Source organism: Melospiza georgiana, chromosome 20, assembly GCF_028018845.1.
Source record: "Melospiza georgiana isolate bMelGeo1 chromosome 20, bMelGeo1.pri, whole genome shotgun sequence".
NCBI lineage: Eukaryota > Metazoa > Chordata > Aves > Passeriformes > Passerellidae > Melospiza > Melospiza georgiana.
The window spans coordinates 2,367,796-2,383,325 of NC_080449.1; the positions used below are offsets into that span (position 1 = coordinate 2,367,796).

The window sequence follows — 15,530 nt, forward strand, 5'->3', positions numbered from 1 at the left end:
AGCCACACTCGTGAGAGCCTGCTGCCTGCTGCTGACAGCCCCTGGCTGTGTGCCCCTCTCTGGAGCCCCTGCCCCTCAGCAGAGGGCAGAGCAGGCCCTGCTGTACCCGTCAGTGCTGCCAGCCCGGGTGTCACCCCACGGTGCCCTGGGCACTGGCAGCTCTCCTGTGCCATGGACACCTCAGCACTCACTGCTCTCCCTGCTGCCCCCCTGCCTGCAGTGCCCCACTCAGCAGGGCAGGGCCAGGGCCCTTCTGTGCCCACACAGCCCCAGCTGCCCTGGCAGCAGCCCTGGCAGCAGGTTCCAGCACAGCACAGCTCAGTCACAGCCCCAGCAGCAGGCAAACCCCCATCAACCAGCACTCTCCAAGCTGCACTTCTCCCACACTCGTTTTGCTCTCCTGTTGCACTCACATTTCCTTCTCAGCTCACTTTGTCTCCCTGAGCAGCTTCACCTCCCTCCTGCTGTATTCTCAGCTATTTTATCAGCACAAACCTGAGATATTTTTCTAGCTCTCTCCTTGCCTGGCTCCCCCTCACCTCTGTCCAGTCTCTTCTGGGTTCTCCCATCTGCAAAACCAAGTGCCAGTATTAAAATCTGAGCACTCATTAGCCTAACTACAGCATCTCAGAAAACATATTTCCTGTCAAACCACCACAATCCAGCAGGCTGTGACCACCAAGGTCTCCACAGCTCTTCATCTCAAACTCCTCCCTTTGGCACCACAAATCTCTGCTACTCAGTGCACCCAGTGAACTGGTAAAATCTCTCATTTGTGATTCTTCTCAGAAAAATTGTGTTGATTTTCATCTCAATTCCAAAAGATACCCCTTCTGTTCTACTCCAGAAATGTCCAAATTTGGAAACAAAATCACCACCTATATCAAAAGCTAATGTCATATTCTGAAAATGCCAAAGCATTTTCTAAATAATTCTGACACAAAGACATACAGAAGTGTAAGTTTACCACAAATAAAACTGAGCCACATTAAAAATAAGCATAAAATTTAAATTCACCCAACAATTCCCCAATATTTCCTGGGAGCAGGGGAAGGGATACTTAGGAGGATGTGCAGAATCCTCATGGGAATGAATGAACTCACTTCACTTCCCAGAGCTCTCTGGGCCCCTCATGCTCCAGATGCAGAGCTGGGAACAGTCAGGCTGGCTGCAGGGAGGGTGGGATGTGCCAGGGCTACAAGAGCAAGAGGGATCTGGAAGGTGGAGAGAAGAAAGAGGCAATCTGTATCCCAAACCAGGGAAAAGTCTGTTCACCTGGGCTGGTAATCCAGTCAATCCTCCTCCCTTTGATTTCTCTTGACCACGAACTGGAAAAGTTGTCAAAACTGCTTTGCACACCCATCTGAGCCACAGCTGTGCCCCATTCTCCTTCTCTCCCACCACTGCTTGTCCTTCCCCTGGGAATTTCAGCTCTTCCTTACTCAACCTTAGGATCTGCTCTCCTTCAGGTGGGCTGAGCTCAGCAAAGGGCCCCAGCTCTCCCCTTTTGCTCTCTGTCCTTCTGCTCCCAGCTGCTGGTGGGACAAGGGAAGCCCCCTGTGCTTGTGGAGGTGTTTTCTGAGAGCAGTTTCAAGCAGCAGCTGTTAAACCTCTTCAGTGTCCTGAGCCCCACAGAACTAACACTGACATCTGGTTGCACAATTTAAAACATCTTTCCCCAAGGCTGTAATTAGACCCTTTTAGCAGTGCTTTACCCAGTGAGCAAGGCCCCAGCTGTGTGAGGCAAGGCAGAGCAAAAGCAGTGCCAGTGCTTGGGTTAAATAAATCACTCTAATTGCCATGTTAACTCTCATTGCCACATCTGAGCCAGGGAAAACAGCAGAGCCTGGTCTGAAGCCAGGAGGGAACAGGAGTTGAGAGCTTTAACAGAAAGTTTCAGCAAGTGCCCTGAGGTGCTTGTGCAGTGACAGACACCCAGCAGGGTGTCACCATGGCTGCTCCTTCCTCAGCACTGAAAACCCACATTTCAACACTTCTGTCCACATCTTGGTGAAAAACAAATGCAGAACAACTGGGAGGAAAACTTGTCAGCATTTCCACCCAATGTTTCCATTGGCTTTAGCTTCACTAGCAGTGAATTGCACCTTCCCTTTGACACAAACCCACGAGACAAAGCAGGAGAACCAGCAGCAGGCTCCTACAAAAACACCAGCACACCCCAAAATCAGTGGAAGCTTCTTGAAAACAGACCTTCTGTCATTTCCAGCCAGCTCAAACAGCAAGAGGTAACAAGGTGCTCTGGAGTATGCTTGCAAAAGAGGAGTCCCAAATTCACCACCCTTGTCAAATATCTGGGCATTAATTGGATTTCTCTTCCTGCATGAACTCATGTTCTCAATAAAGCCCTTGCTTCTCTCTCAGGTTTGTAAGAGGAGGAAGAACAGCATCCTCCTCCTCACCATGGGCACGCTCAGGGTGTGGCACTCAGGGCTGGCTCACACCACCAGGCTGGCACAAATCACCCCAAAGCCAGAGCCAGCAACCAAACACACTGCAAGGCAAGGGAAGAAGCTCCACCTGCTGAAACATCAAGGCCACAGTGCAGAATCTGCAGCAGAGACCCCCTGTCCACCATCCCAGCCCTGCTCACTCCCAGTGTCCAATGCCAGGCCACAGGAACTTTACTGAGCTGAGCCCTCATCACAAGTTTTTCTGTGTGCAAATGTAACTCAAATATGGGGTCATTTTCAAATCTTGGTCTCAAAACACACTCACAAAAAACTCCCTGAAGACTGAATATGAAGTGATTTGGCAGCCCAGACTGCACAGAAACACCCTGGAGGATTTCTGTTGCATTTAAATCTGACACCAGAGCCACAGAAGTGAGGCATTTTATTCTCTGACACCTGGACTCATAATAAAAAAGCATTTATTGATGAAAATTGCTCAGAGGGCAGGGCAGCAGGGCTGCAGGAGGGCAGTCCCTGCCTTTTGCACCACAGACATCCATCACACTTACTTTGTAAAAGCGGGAAAGGATTTGAAATCAGGGGACTTGCAGTTTCTGCAAAAAAGAAAGAGATTTAAATATTGAGACTGGCAGAGACCTTGCTGCATTCTACACAGCTCTGCCCATCTGCTCCCTGCTCCTTATCCCTACTGCACACTTCCAGAGTTATCCAGGGCAGGGCAGGATGGGAGCTCCATTCAACACAAAATCCAACAAGTCCAACATGTCCATTTTCTCTCCTTTGCCCAATTTCTCATGGCCAGGGTTCTGCATCTTTCCTGTCCAATTTAAAATGTCCAGAGATTTTAACACACACCCAATGCTACAGCAATGGAAACAAGGAGAGAGGCCAGCAAAGAAAAGCCATGGGGCAAGAAACCCTTTACAAAGGCTTTCTTTGATGCTCCAGATGCAAATTCCCAGTTTCAACACGCAGCTTCTTTAAACTAAAGCTGGCAGGGAAAACCAAGGTGTTTCACTCTCACTGGATGCCAAAGGAGAGTTCCTAAGCAGTGCAGTTACTTCAGGCTGAGAATGCACATTTCCTATGCAGCACACCTTGCAGGCTGCCTTTCTGTGAAGTGTGACTGAAAGCTGTGTGCTGGCTGCCCCTGAGCAAGCAGGGTTGTCTGCATCCAGCCCCAGTGCCCTGAGCAGAAGCTGTGATCTCAGCACCTCAGACCATGTGTGGTTTTCTACAGTCCCCAGGTGAGGTCCTTTAGGGTCAGACCCCTGCAAAGGGGCAGAAATCATTAATTATTAATGTTAAATATTCAGTCACAGACCCAGAGCACTTCCAGAAGGGTTCCAGTCCAAGGCTGTGGGCTGGCACATTCCCGACTGAGGCTCTCAGGGCTCTCTGACACACCTGGCCTGGTTTCCTTGGAAGGAACACCACCCTCAGGAACTGCAAGGGCCAAGCACAGTGAGCCTTCCTGCTAAACATCCCCTGATGCTGAGGGGATCACCTAAACATCACCTAAACATCACCTGAGCTGCTGGAAAGGGCTCCAGGTAGCAGGGCCAGCCCCAAGGAATGGAGATGAAGGCATGGATGGTGCTGGGCAAAGACAAGGCTGGGATGCATGGGGGACACCAGCTCACAGGGAATGATCACTGCACACTCTGTGATCAGCCTGCAGGGCTCCAGCTGCTCCTGCAGCTGCTGAGCTCAGGACCTGGGGCAAGATTTTCACTGAAACAAGTCCCAGACCTGGTCCTGCTGAGCAGCTGAGCAGGGCAGGCTCCCCCAGGCACCCTCCTCTCTGTGCTGGCTCCCTGCCCTGGAGGTGCCCTGCTCCCTCAGGGCACACACTGTGCCCATGGCACTGCCCAGGGCCCCAGGCACTGCAGGGCTCCTGCAGCAGCCCCTCAGCCTTTGAGGGACAAACCCCAACTTCCCTGTGCCCCAGAGGAGAATCTGGAACAGAGCCCAGCAGTGGCACACAGCACTCAAAGCAGCCCAAGGAATTCTCAGCACCACCTCTGGCTGCTCTCCAGGCACAAGTGCTGACACAGTGTCCTCGTTCTGCTTGGCTTCCTACTCACATGGAGAGCACTGTCAGTATGGAACAGCACCTCAGGTACTCAATACAACACTGGTGTATGTGAAGGAAGACTCTTAGGATTTTTCTGGTCTTAATATTTATAATTGGACAGTTTTTTTATCCATGCATTGCCAGGCCCCTGTTACAGCACAATCACTTCCACTAAAGCTACCTATCCAGGTAACAGCCATAGAAATGCCAGAGTGTGACTGATTAATGATAAATCACCTGCACTGGGGCTTTGTAACCTTTCCCTGCACAGATTCTCCAGGCCAAATGAGGGTTCAGGATTTCCTGCCCACACTTTGCTCTCCCAGGCCCTGCCATGCCCAGCCCCAGCCCAGTACCTGTGATTGCAGACTGCAATCCTCAGCCCTGGCCCTGGCTGGGTCCCAGTTCTGCTGAGTGCTCCTGGCCTCAATGCTTTCACAGGCATTGCCTCAGCCCCTCCCCACGTCCCAGGGCTCTGGAGCAATTGGCAGGATGTCACCCATAGAGACTGGCTGCTGAGTGGTTCTTTTAACCCAGATATATTTCTTCCTGTCTGCAAGCTGCCTGTTGAACATGAGAAGTCTGGAACAGCTTAAATGAACGTGGCACCAGAAATAAACAGTTCATTCCTAGAAACCTCAATTCCACACAAATGCCCAGTGGACACAGTGACTTATTTATGCAACCAAGCAAAGTGACACTTTCTCAACTGAACCCTCCCTGTGTGACTCTCATTCTCCTGCTGGGAACTGCACTCAGCTCCTGCCCCTCCTTCTGGGCACAGCACCTCAGGCTGCTGTGAGAATGCAGCTCTGGCTGTTTGTGCAATTGTGGCCCCCATCACCAGCACTGCCTGTGCTGTGCACAGAGTGAAGCTCACAGAACAGCTCCCCCTTCCCCTTTCCTCACTCCTCAGATTTGTCTCTCCCAGCTCCATGGAGACATGCAGCAGTCACAAACCAACCACAGATGAGGAAGAGAATTGCCAGATGAATGTTAATGGAAGTTGTGTTTGTGCTGACAGAGCCTAGAGGCAGCTGGGTGCACCTCAGGAGGCAGAGGCACGAGGGCTGGCTGTGCTCATGTCACACTGCAATCAGTAATCAAGAATTATTATGCCCCAAACACTAAAGCTGCACTCACCCACCAAAAATGCCATCCTAGAAGTGCTGTCTTTGCAGCAAAAACCCCCAGGGATAGGCTGTGCAATGGCTGGACCACAGGGGCTGAGCAGAAGGGGATTTATGGCCACACCAGGGAAGAAAGTGATTTCTGAAATCCATGTTTAAAATCTAGTCCTGTGTCCTTTAAATTCTGACAACAGGAGATTTTCAGGCTCTTCCAAGAATTTTAACTCTATATCAAATATAGAAAATCATATCTTTCTGGTCTCAATCTTGATCTCAGCTTGGCACAAACTGCTTCAAAAAAAGAAGACATTTCCATTGACCCTCTCCCCAGTTTGGAATAAACAGTGTTGGAAAGCAAAGCTTCCCTGTGCAAATAGGAATGAAAAGTGTTGACATTTTAAAAACTCTAAATGCTAAAATTTGTTGCACTGGAAGTTCTTATGGTAGTAGTTCCCTAAAGCAGCAGATGAAATTAAGACATATTTATACAGCTTAAATCAACCTTGAAAGTTCAAAATATTTCCCAATTCCCTACATAATTTTAACTGTTCTCTTTCACACCTGCAACACTGAGCAAATTCAGACTTCAACAAACACTGACAATTTCAATTAGATTTCCCCTTTGATAGCTGTATTTGAAGGTGTTGAAACTAAAGAGCTTTTTTTCTCCTTTTTTGCTTTTCTTTTATTTCTTGGATTCTCACAATTCCCTTAATCCCTCTCGGCCTTTATTTCACAAAGGAGTCATCCACATGCCCAAAACAAGGGCTCAAGCTGCACGAGGCTGTGAACACTGGAGTTAGGGATGGTTCCTGTCCCTGAGGAAGGTCCCTGTCCCTGCCCTGAGGTGACAGAGGGCACCAGAGCAGGGCCCAGCCCCAGCCAAGGCTCCTCTCAACCACACATGGATGGAAAGGAAGGCAGTGACCTTCACTATGGACACCACACTCAGCTCAGCCCCTTCCTGGGGCTTTCCCTGCCCATGCCCAGGCTGATCATCACTGCCTTTTACATTGCACAAGCTGGCCTTGAAATATTGTTTGGCCTCTTGAGGATTTGAAACCCCAGCATGTGTCAGGAGTTGGCAGAACGGCCCCCACCAGGGAGGGTTCCCTTGAAAGCAGCTTTATGGCACCCTAAGGAATAACAGCAGAAGCCAGTGAGCCAATTCCATGCTTCAGGATCAGGTCATGGCACTGCTTTCTGGCCTCCCTCAGCTCAGCAGTGGATGAACAGAAGCTCCCTGTGTGACTTGGGACTCTGCTTCTCCCCAGGCTGCAAAGGGAGCAATTGGAACACTTTAGCAGGATGCTATTTTTGAAGCACTGTGGATCATTCAGGTTTCAGCAAAAAGCAAGTTCAAGTGGCTGTGGAGGCCCCTTTCCACGAGCACAAAGAGCACTCTCCAATCATAACATGGATGACAGCTCGAGACCTTCACCCAGTCCCTGCCTCCAGCCCACCCTGCTGGGGGACAGAGCTGGGACTCACCTCAGGCCCAAAGCAGAGCTTGGCACCAGCTCAGAGCTCTGCTCTATGGGCAGCCAATGCCAGCTCACACTGTGAGGGTGCCAGGTGCCTGCACTCACTGTGACAAGGACTAGGGTTGTGTGCACAGGGAAGTGACATCTGAAATCCAACATTTTCCATTCCTATTCCCACCCAGGACTCCCTATAGCATTGCACCCCTGGGTATTTTAGGTGGTTTTAGTTACTGACCTCCCTGTTCTGCTTGTCCTGCCCCTCACTCCACACACCAAGGGATCTGTGCCACTGCAGCCAGGATGGTGGCACAGGGAAAAAGCAGAATGTCCCCAGATGGGTGGCCTAAAAATCTCTCTGGTATCTCTGTATCCAAGCCTGTGACACAAACTCACACCCACAGAGAACAGGAGCCATCAGGCATTTAACAAGGCCAAGCCCCACAGCTCTTGGCTGCTCAGCTGGGACCTACATTTACCTCCCAAACCTGGTGACTGTTCCTTACAGCAGCAGTTTGGTGACAAGCAAACAGCAGATGGGAGTGGGAGGACAGAAGTGTCCATCCTTCTGTCATTGCCCACCACATTGCCACCACCTGCTTCCCTGCCTGGGAGGAATCTGCTGGCTGAAGCAAAGAGAGGACAAGCCAATGGTGGCAGAATCACCCCAGAGCTCCCATCCCACATGTGACACTGAGCCACACGGGGTTTGTCACCCCACTGAGACACAGCCATGGGAAGAAGGAAAAGGAGGAGGCAAGGACATGTCAGCTCTTCCAAAAGGCAGCTGCAGGGAGCTCTGCCTGGACAGCTGAGCACACAGAGCCCTCCAGGCCTCTCTGACCACCAGGGACACACATGGTGACTGGTGATGCTCACCCAGGCTGCTGTCAGTGAGGCCATTGGGACTCCTGAGAACTGGAAGGAATAAGAGGGAAATGGCTTGGTGGTGCAAGGGCTGGAAAAGAGCACTGAATGGGAAGCAGCACAAAAACTGAGCCAAAGGGGGACAACACGGCTGGGGAAGAAAAGAGGATGCAGGACAGATAAAGGGAGGAAAAAGGGAAAAGTTTATACATCCCCATGCACCAGCCTGGCTTTCAGGAGCATGTCAACTCCTTAATGCAGAAAGCAACCACTTCCACCAGAGCCCAGCTGCCCTCAGACCAGTCCTGGGCAGCTCACTAGAGTTCCTCTGGTTTCCTGCTCAATCAAAGGTCTGGGTGAGTGCCTTGCAACCCCTCTGCAGCCTGCCAGGCCCTTGGCTGAGCCACTAAAATAAACTGACACTACACATGGTGCAGACAGAAACACTCCTTACAGGGAAACAAGATGAGCAAATCACATGAAACTTTCTACTCAGCTTGTAAGAATTTCTGGTTTTGTTTTGATTTTTGCTGTGAACTTTCACTCATGTGCTTTAAATGTTGCAGTCCAGAAAGAAACAGATTGAGGAGGATGAGTGTGATGTGAGCTGGTACAAGGAGATGGCAGAGAGAGTTTGGGAGATGTGTCACAGCAACAGTGGGTCAGTATTTAATAGTTCAGCAAGAACTGAAGGCTGGCACTGTCCAGCACAGCCACTGTTTGTGTTTCTCATCAGAGCCTCCTGGGCAGGTTCATCCCCCCTCCTGCAAAACTTGACAAGAACAGCCAGCAGGTTTCCAATGCAGCTTTCTTGGCTTCAGGAATGAGCTGTCTGATAGGAAGGAAGGTATTTCTGCCCTTCCTTTGTTGGCTGTACAAGGTTTGACAGGAATAAAATAGGTACAATCTCAGGCTGCTACTTTCCAATGGCTCCAGAGGAGTCAGGGCCCCAAGTGGTGTGTTGGCATTTACAGATGTGCACGTAAAGGCTTTGAAACCCTTCAAACACTGACAGCACCCCCAGAAGACAAGACAGGAGCTGCTGAGAGGCCAGGGCCACGTCCAGAGCTGCAGCCAGGCTGGGAACTCTGCAACTCAGAGCCTGCACTGCCCTGAGTCATGTCTGCCAGCCAGGCTGGGCTTACTGACCAGGGCCTGGGCAGCCCCAAGGACTCTGAGTGTCCAGCAGGACCAGGACTAAGGGCCTGAAACAGAGACAAGCTCACCTGATGGGTTCTGCTTACACCTCTTTTCTTTAGGTTTCTCTGTCCCCGAATGACCAGCTGCAATTGTGGTGAATGATGGATTAGTACAGGATTTTCCCCCAAAACACAACAACACAGTATTTTAGCAACAAACAACCTTCTTCCCCATTTCCCATCACCCACTCTGCTACCACACATTGGTTTTCCAACACCACAGCCCTGCTTTTCAACATGGTTCCAGAAAGGCCCTGACTTGCTTCTGAGGCAGGTCTAACCCCCAACAGACACTGTGTGACCTGCTCCAGGGAGATATCCCAGCCCTCACCTGCCCATTCCAGCCAGAGGCATTGCCAGCCCCACATATTCTGCTTCTCTTGGATGGGGAATGGAGAGAGGCCAGGCTTTTCTGCTGCCATGTTATTTATCTCTGCAGCAAGATGCTAAATTGATGTTTCATCTGGTTTGTCACTTTTGCTCCAATTAGGAGAATGGTAGTGGCCCACTGGAAGGCTGGGCAATACACAGGCAGGATAAAAACCTTGCACAGAAAACTCTGTAGGTGTTGGACCTGAACAAAATTGTCTAGGCCACTGGTTATGTTCAGTTACTACCACATGGACTGCACAAGTGGAGGGGAATTTCATTTCTTCTAGCACACATATTTTGGTCTCACATACACACATCTGATTCACTGTGAGATTCACACAATGACTGCAGAAACAGCTGGGCATTGGTTGCAGTGACATTTAAATAAACTGTCATGCTCAGCATCACTGTAACCTGCAAACTGCTCTTCTACCCACAGTCCTCAAATTTCTGCTGCTTGCAAATGGCTTTGCTCCAGCAGCACTGCACTGATACACAGACACAGCACAAGTGCTGCTTGATCTGGTCTCCATCCATCCTTTTTCCACATCTTGGCTCCCCTCTGAAAATCAATGTTCAAGTGCCTGGTCCTTGGCAGCAGGAATCCCCCATGGCCTGTGTGCCAGGGCTGGGGTGCCAGGAGCCTGGGGAGGAGGGAGGATAAGGCCCTACCAGGAGGGCTGGCTGCCTGTGAGCCTAAACAAGGTACCCCACAATACACCCACATCTACTGACACAGCTGGGTCCTGCTTGGAGAGGAACATGGAAGCAGCAGGAAAGGGTGACCACACTTACCACTGGAGTTCTGGGAATTGCTGTTTGTTTCTTCAAAGTTGTTTTGCACTTTGCCTTCCACTCTTCTGCTGAAAGCACTTTCTGCTGGGTGGAGAACAAAGCAGGAATGGTGACTGGTCAACACTGATGCAGAACCAGGCAGACAGGAGGCAAGACATGCTCCTGTGCCACATAATCACAGACCCTGAGTACAGCAGAAAGGTCAAATACCTCATTTTGGAGGCAAATGGGCCAGATTCAGTGAAGGGATAACAGGTGGGGATTTTTCTTGAATGCCTTCTGGCTGAGGGGCCTGGATTGGCTCTTAGGGAGCCCATGAACACCAGTCCTGACTGAACCAGAAAGGTCCTGAAAAAAACCCCAACCCTTATCTTAATCTTCCTTAAGGCAACAAGCAGCCCTTAACTCCTGTGAGCAGTCTGAGACTGAGCTCAGGGCCTCACACCACACCAAAGTGTCACTTACAGAAGTGCTGTGCCAGCTTTTCTTGTGCTTCCCAGCCACCTGCACTCCCTTCCTAAACACCCTCCTGGAAATGTTGAAGCAGAGGCCGGAAGGGTTGTCCCAGAGCCTGCCCACCATGTCTGGAAAAGCTGTGGAAGATCCTCTGGCTCTGGGCTTCCCAGCAGTGCCCTTGTTCCCTGAGCCCCCCTGAGCTCCTGTCAGGGCCCTCTCCAGCCACAGCACAGGGCAGGTCCCAGTGACTGCACTGGGAGGCTCCTCCAGGGCACCCAGGTACTTCCTGCCCCTGGCAGTGGCCACAAGCCCTGGAGCATCCCTGAATTATCCCTGGAGCAGCCCAGGAGCATCCATGAATTACCCCTGGAGCATCCCTGCACAGCACAGCCCGGGGTTCCCACCCTGCTCAAGCTGCTGTCCCTCAGCACCAGCTCAACAGTGCAAGGAGATCCTGTCTCACTTCACTGGGTCTGCAATACCCAGGCACATGGATTTACTGTGGTGGCTCAAAGGATAAACTAGAGATTAAACAAAAATGAACTGGCCAGAGCAATGTGTGTGGCCTGTGCTGGACAGCCCCTCTCCCTGCACTCTCATTCTGGAGCCCACTGTCACCTGAGGGCTTCACAGGGACACGGCCTGGCCTGGCTCTGCTGGGCACAGCTGGCAGACTGGGCAGGGCTGGGGACACAAGCCTTTCATTCAGGAGTGATGGGGACTCCTGAAAAGTGCTGCCACACCATTATTTTATTCCTGCAGACCACTGGAGTGGTCAGAACTGCTGTCAGGACTCGTCAGAGGCCCCAGGTCCCTCCAGCTCCCAGGGCTGCAGTGTGGCTCACACACGTGGGCCTTGGGGCTACCAGAGACCTGAACTGAAGGAAGAGCCCAGCCCATGGATTTTGGCCCAGCCAGTCCTCAGTGGACCCTTCCAAGTCCTGAGCAGGCTTCTCAAACTCTCAATCAACTACACTCCTGACTCCTAAAATTCAGGAGAACAAGCAAACTTGGTAACCAAATCAACTGAAACAGAAACGCATCAAACAGGGCTGAAAAGGAACTGGAAACATTATCTACCGAGGCCACTTGACAGATAAATAACAGAAACAAGAGGCCTTAAATAACAGGAAAATCAGACAGTGACAAAATGGTTTGGGTCAACTCACCCCTCCCAAGAGACCCAGGTTCAAGTCCTGGCTTATGTCACAAGTGAAGTGAGATGGAGGTCTCCAAAGACCTTTGTAAAGAATTGGCATGGTGGTTTTGCCTTCATCCCGTAGGCTTCCCCCCAAAACCTCCCCCAGGTCTGGCAGTAAGAAAAATCTGGTTTAATGCACCTGCTTGGTCCTACTGTGCCCTTCCCACACTGAGAGGGCAGCTCACTCTGTTATCTCTCCTTGTATTGGAACCTTTTGAAAGTGAAGTAAAATCCTCTGTATGGACCAAGTCCTTGGCAGCTGTGGGTATGTGTTACCAACAAAACCCATCCTTGTTCAGCATCCATGGCCTTTCTCACCACAGCTACCTCTCATACTCAGCATCTGTCCATGCCAGACATTCTAGGGGTGTTTAAACACCAACTGACTGACCAGCCCTTCTTCTGCACCCAGATGGGATCTCTATCCATCAATCCCACAGTGGACTGCACACGGCACACACTGTTTCACACCCTATTAATTAACTGTTATTTTTCAGTAGTCTTTGCTTTCTTTCTTCTTATTTTTGTTTTTTAGGCTTGGCCTTGTTTGGAAGGAGGAAACTGAGACAATGAGAGGATCAACCCTAACTTGCATTTTCTAACTGCTCAGTAATGGTTCTGTAATACTGATTTTTCTGTTTATCTCTCAGAGGTTCCTGAGGGGAATGGAGCACTGTGAAAACACCGGTACTCCATTGCACTTCCAAAGGCACAGGCCTAGCCATGAGAACATCACCTTGAGGAAAACAAACACTAAATGCCAAACAGTGCTGAAAACCAAGCAAAAATCCCCATTCCTGACAAGCCATTACATGAATCCTTGAAGGATTCCTGTCAGGAAGCTCTTCTGAGTTTGTGACACCAGGATTTGAAACAGGGTCTTTTGCACCTTGTGGTTACCATGATGTTTAACAAAACAACTTGTCACTGGGAAGGGATTATACAGCATCAACTGCTCCTGGGAGCAGCTTCTGTGGGACAGCCATGGATGGAGGGAACTGAGGCCAGGAAGGGTGAAATGGCAGGGCCCTGAGCAGCTGAGCAGGCTGAAGGGCAGGTGGTACCTGTGATGGCCTTGCTTCCTGGGGATGCGGAGTTGGGAGCGCGGAACATCTGGGCCTGGGAGGCGGGCGGGACGCCGGAGGGCGCGCGGTGCAGGAGGCTGGAGCAGCGGTTTATGGACGCCGGCGACTTTTTGCTGGACTGGCTCGTCTGTGTCTTCACTGCCACGAAGAGTGGAGATCGAGAGAACTCTGGATATGAACACTCAGAACTAGTGCCTGCACAGCCAGGGAGCTCCCAGAGCGGGGCCTGCTGGAGCTGCTGAGGCACCGAGCCCCTGGGCAGAGCTGGGCTCCCCCTGGGGAAGCTCCTTAGTTCCCCTGCACAGCTCTAACTGCCACGGACCAACCCATTCCTGCTCCTGCAGGAATCACCCTGGAGCACTGTGTGATTGCCATGGCCTGGCTGGGGGCACCTGCAGCTCTGGCCTCCACATCTATGGACTGAATTTTGGGAACAGGTTTCTAAAGTACTCAGATCTCTGAGTAGGGACAAGCTTTGTTTCTTGAGCCTTGAATAAATCCTAGTGATCTCCAGCTACATTCTTCGTCTCTTTGACCAAATACAAAGGAAAGGGCACTGATGGGAATGGAATGGGATGGAATGGAATTAGGAGGCAGAGTGAGTAAAGGCTTTTGGTCCCATCTCCAGACTGGTGACATGTGGAGAAATTCTGAACATTACAGGGATATGCTCTTTGAATGCATCTATATTTTGGTCTCTGCAGCACACAGTGAGGATCACCAGGAATTGTCAATGCCAGAAGTCATCTGAAACACCTTCAGGAGGACAGCCCTTTGGGCCACATGGATTAAATAAACCATCACAAAAATGGAGAAACTGTCTAAGAACCCCCTTCACTCATAAGGGGCCTCTTCTATGGAAATTTGGATATGGGTCCTGAAGCACCAGCCCCACTCCAACCACCTGTCATGAAAAACCACTAACAAAGAAGGTGCAACCAACCCACAGTCCCAGCTCCCTGCCAGTGATTTCTACAGTGATACTGTGGGATGCCTAAAGATGGAGGGACAACAGCAGCACCTGCACATCCTACCCAGTGTGAGTGAGAAATACTCAACCACACTGAGCAGCTCTCAGGGAAATGCCATGGCAGCACCACAGCCTAACTCTGAAACAGGGGAGAAGTCCCCTAGGCTGGGATGGGACACTCATTTCCAAAATCCCAGGAACTTCACAGACCTTGGCTGTGCCTGGCTCTCACCTCCAGCAGCAGCACTGGGGACTGGGAGTGTGTACATTCACAGGGCATTGCAATTCCAGGGGTTTTGATTCACTTGCTCTGACACACAGCCCCAAGCTGACATTTCCTCACATGTCAGTGTAGTTCTGCAGGAAATTATGCACTGGTTTTCTCAGTTTAGTCAGGATACTTCTCTGCTTGGTCTCCAGCCAGATAAATAGGCAGAAGGCTTGTTTTGCTCTCTATGCTTCCCTTCACTCTCCATGGAAAATCCTCCTCCAGCTGCTGCCAAATTGCCAGCAAAAATGTAGCCAGATATGAGAATTTCCAGCTTGTGGATTGTCTGCTTTCCATGAGGATCATTCTCACCAATGTCTGCTTTATTGCCCATCCATGCCATGAGAAACAGCCATCAGCAACTCTTCAGTGCCAGACACAGAGAGCATCACTGCACATCCTCTGCAGCCCAGATACTGCTCTGGGATGTGGCAACAAAAGTCTCAATGCTATGATGACCTCCAAAATGTCTTCTTCTTCTTCCTCCCAAATGAAACAAACAGTATGTCTTCAAACTGAGACCCTACAGAGAAGGCTGCTCCAGCTGACAGAGAGTTTTGAGCAGCAATGCAAGACAAGGGAATATCAGTTCTAGCAGTCTGGAGGAAGCTCACAGTTCATTGGGAATAAAATGCTCAGTCTGTAGTTCATCAGATGCCAAATTCCTTCTGAAGGCTGAGCAGCACAGGTAGAGAGCATCACATGGCTCCTCTGCTCTGCTCTGCTCTGGAAAAGTCACCTTCACTGTGGAACTCACAGCCTCGGGCTGATGAAAAGGCCAAGATGTTTCTAAAAATGAAAATCCTGAGTTGCTGAATGGCCACAAAAACCTCCTGCCTCAAAATCTGCAGCAAGACTGGAGACAGCACCATGGGAGCTGACCTCATAACTGCTGCTGTGGAGCTTTTCAAACCCTCTCAGAAGGCAGCAGAGACCAGCCCCAGTGGAAGCTGCAGAGATGTGGAGGCTGATTCCCACTGCAGGGTCTGCAGTCAGCCAGCTCAGGGCTTTGTGCTGCAGCCCTGCAGCATGGCCCAGGCTGTGCTGAAGGACACAGCTGGTGCAGGAGGTGCTGAGGACAGTGGAGGCTCCAGCCTGGCAGCAGGAAAAGCTTGGTCACTGCTGTGCTCAGCTGCAGAGGAGCTCCCAGGGGGATGCTGAAGAGGCTGAGGTGCTCCTTGGGGAGCAATCAGGAAT

General features: G+C 50.8%; 1 protein-coding gene across 1 annotated transcript in view; it reads right to left on the bottom strand.

Moving 5' to 3' along the window:
- The window catches only part of ZNF618 (zinc finger protein 618), a 152,227-nt gene that overhangs the window by 16,706 nt on the left and 119,991 nt on the right, over positions 1-15,530 (bottom strand). The window contains exons 11-13 of the mRNA XM_058038491.1: positions 13,075-13,263; positions 10,354-10,437; positions 9,214-9,270 (exon numbers count right to left, since the gene is read on the bottom strand). Coding sequence (XP_057894474.1) covers positions 9,214-9,270; positions 10,354-10,437; positions 13,075-13,263 — 330 coding nt within the window. The remainder of the gene's footprint in view (positions 1-9,213; positions 9,271-10,353; positions 10,438-13,074; positions 13,264-15,530) is intronic.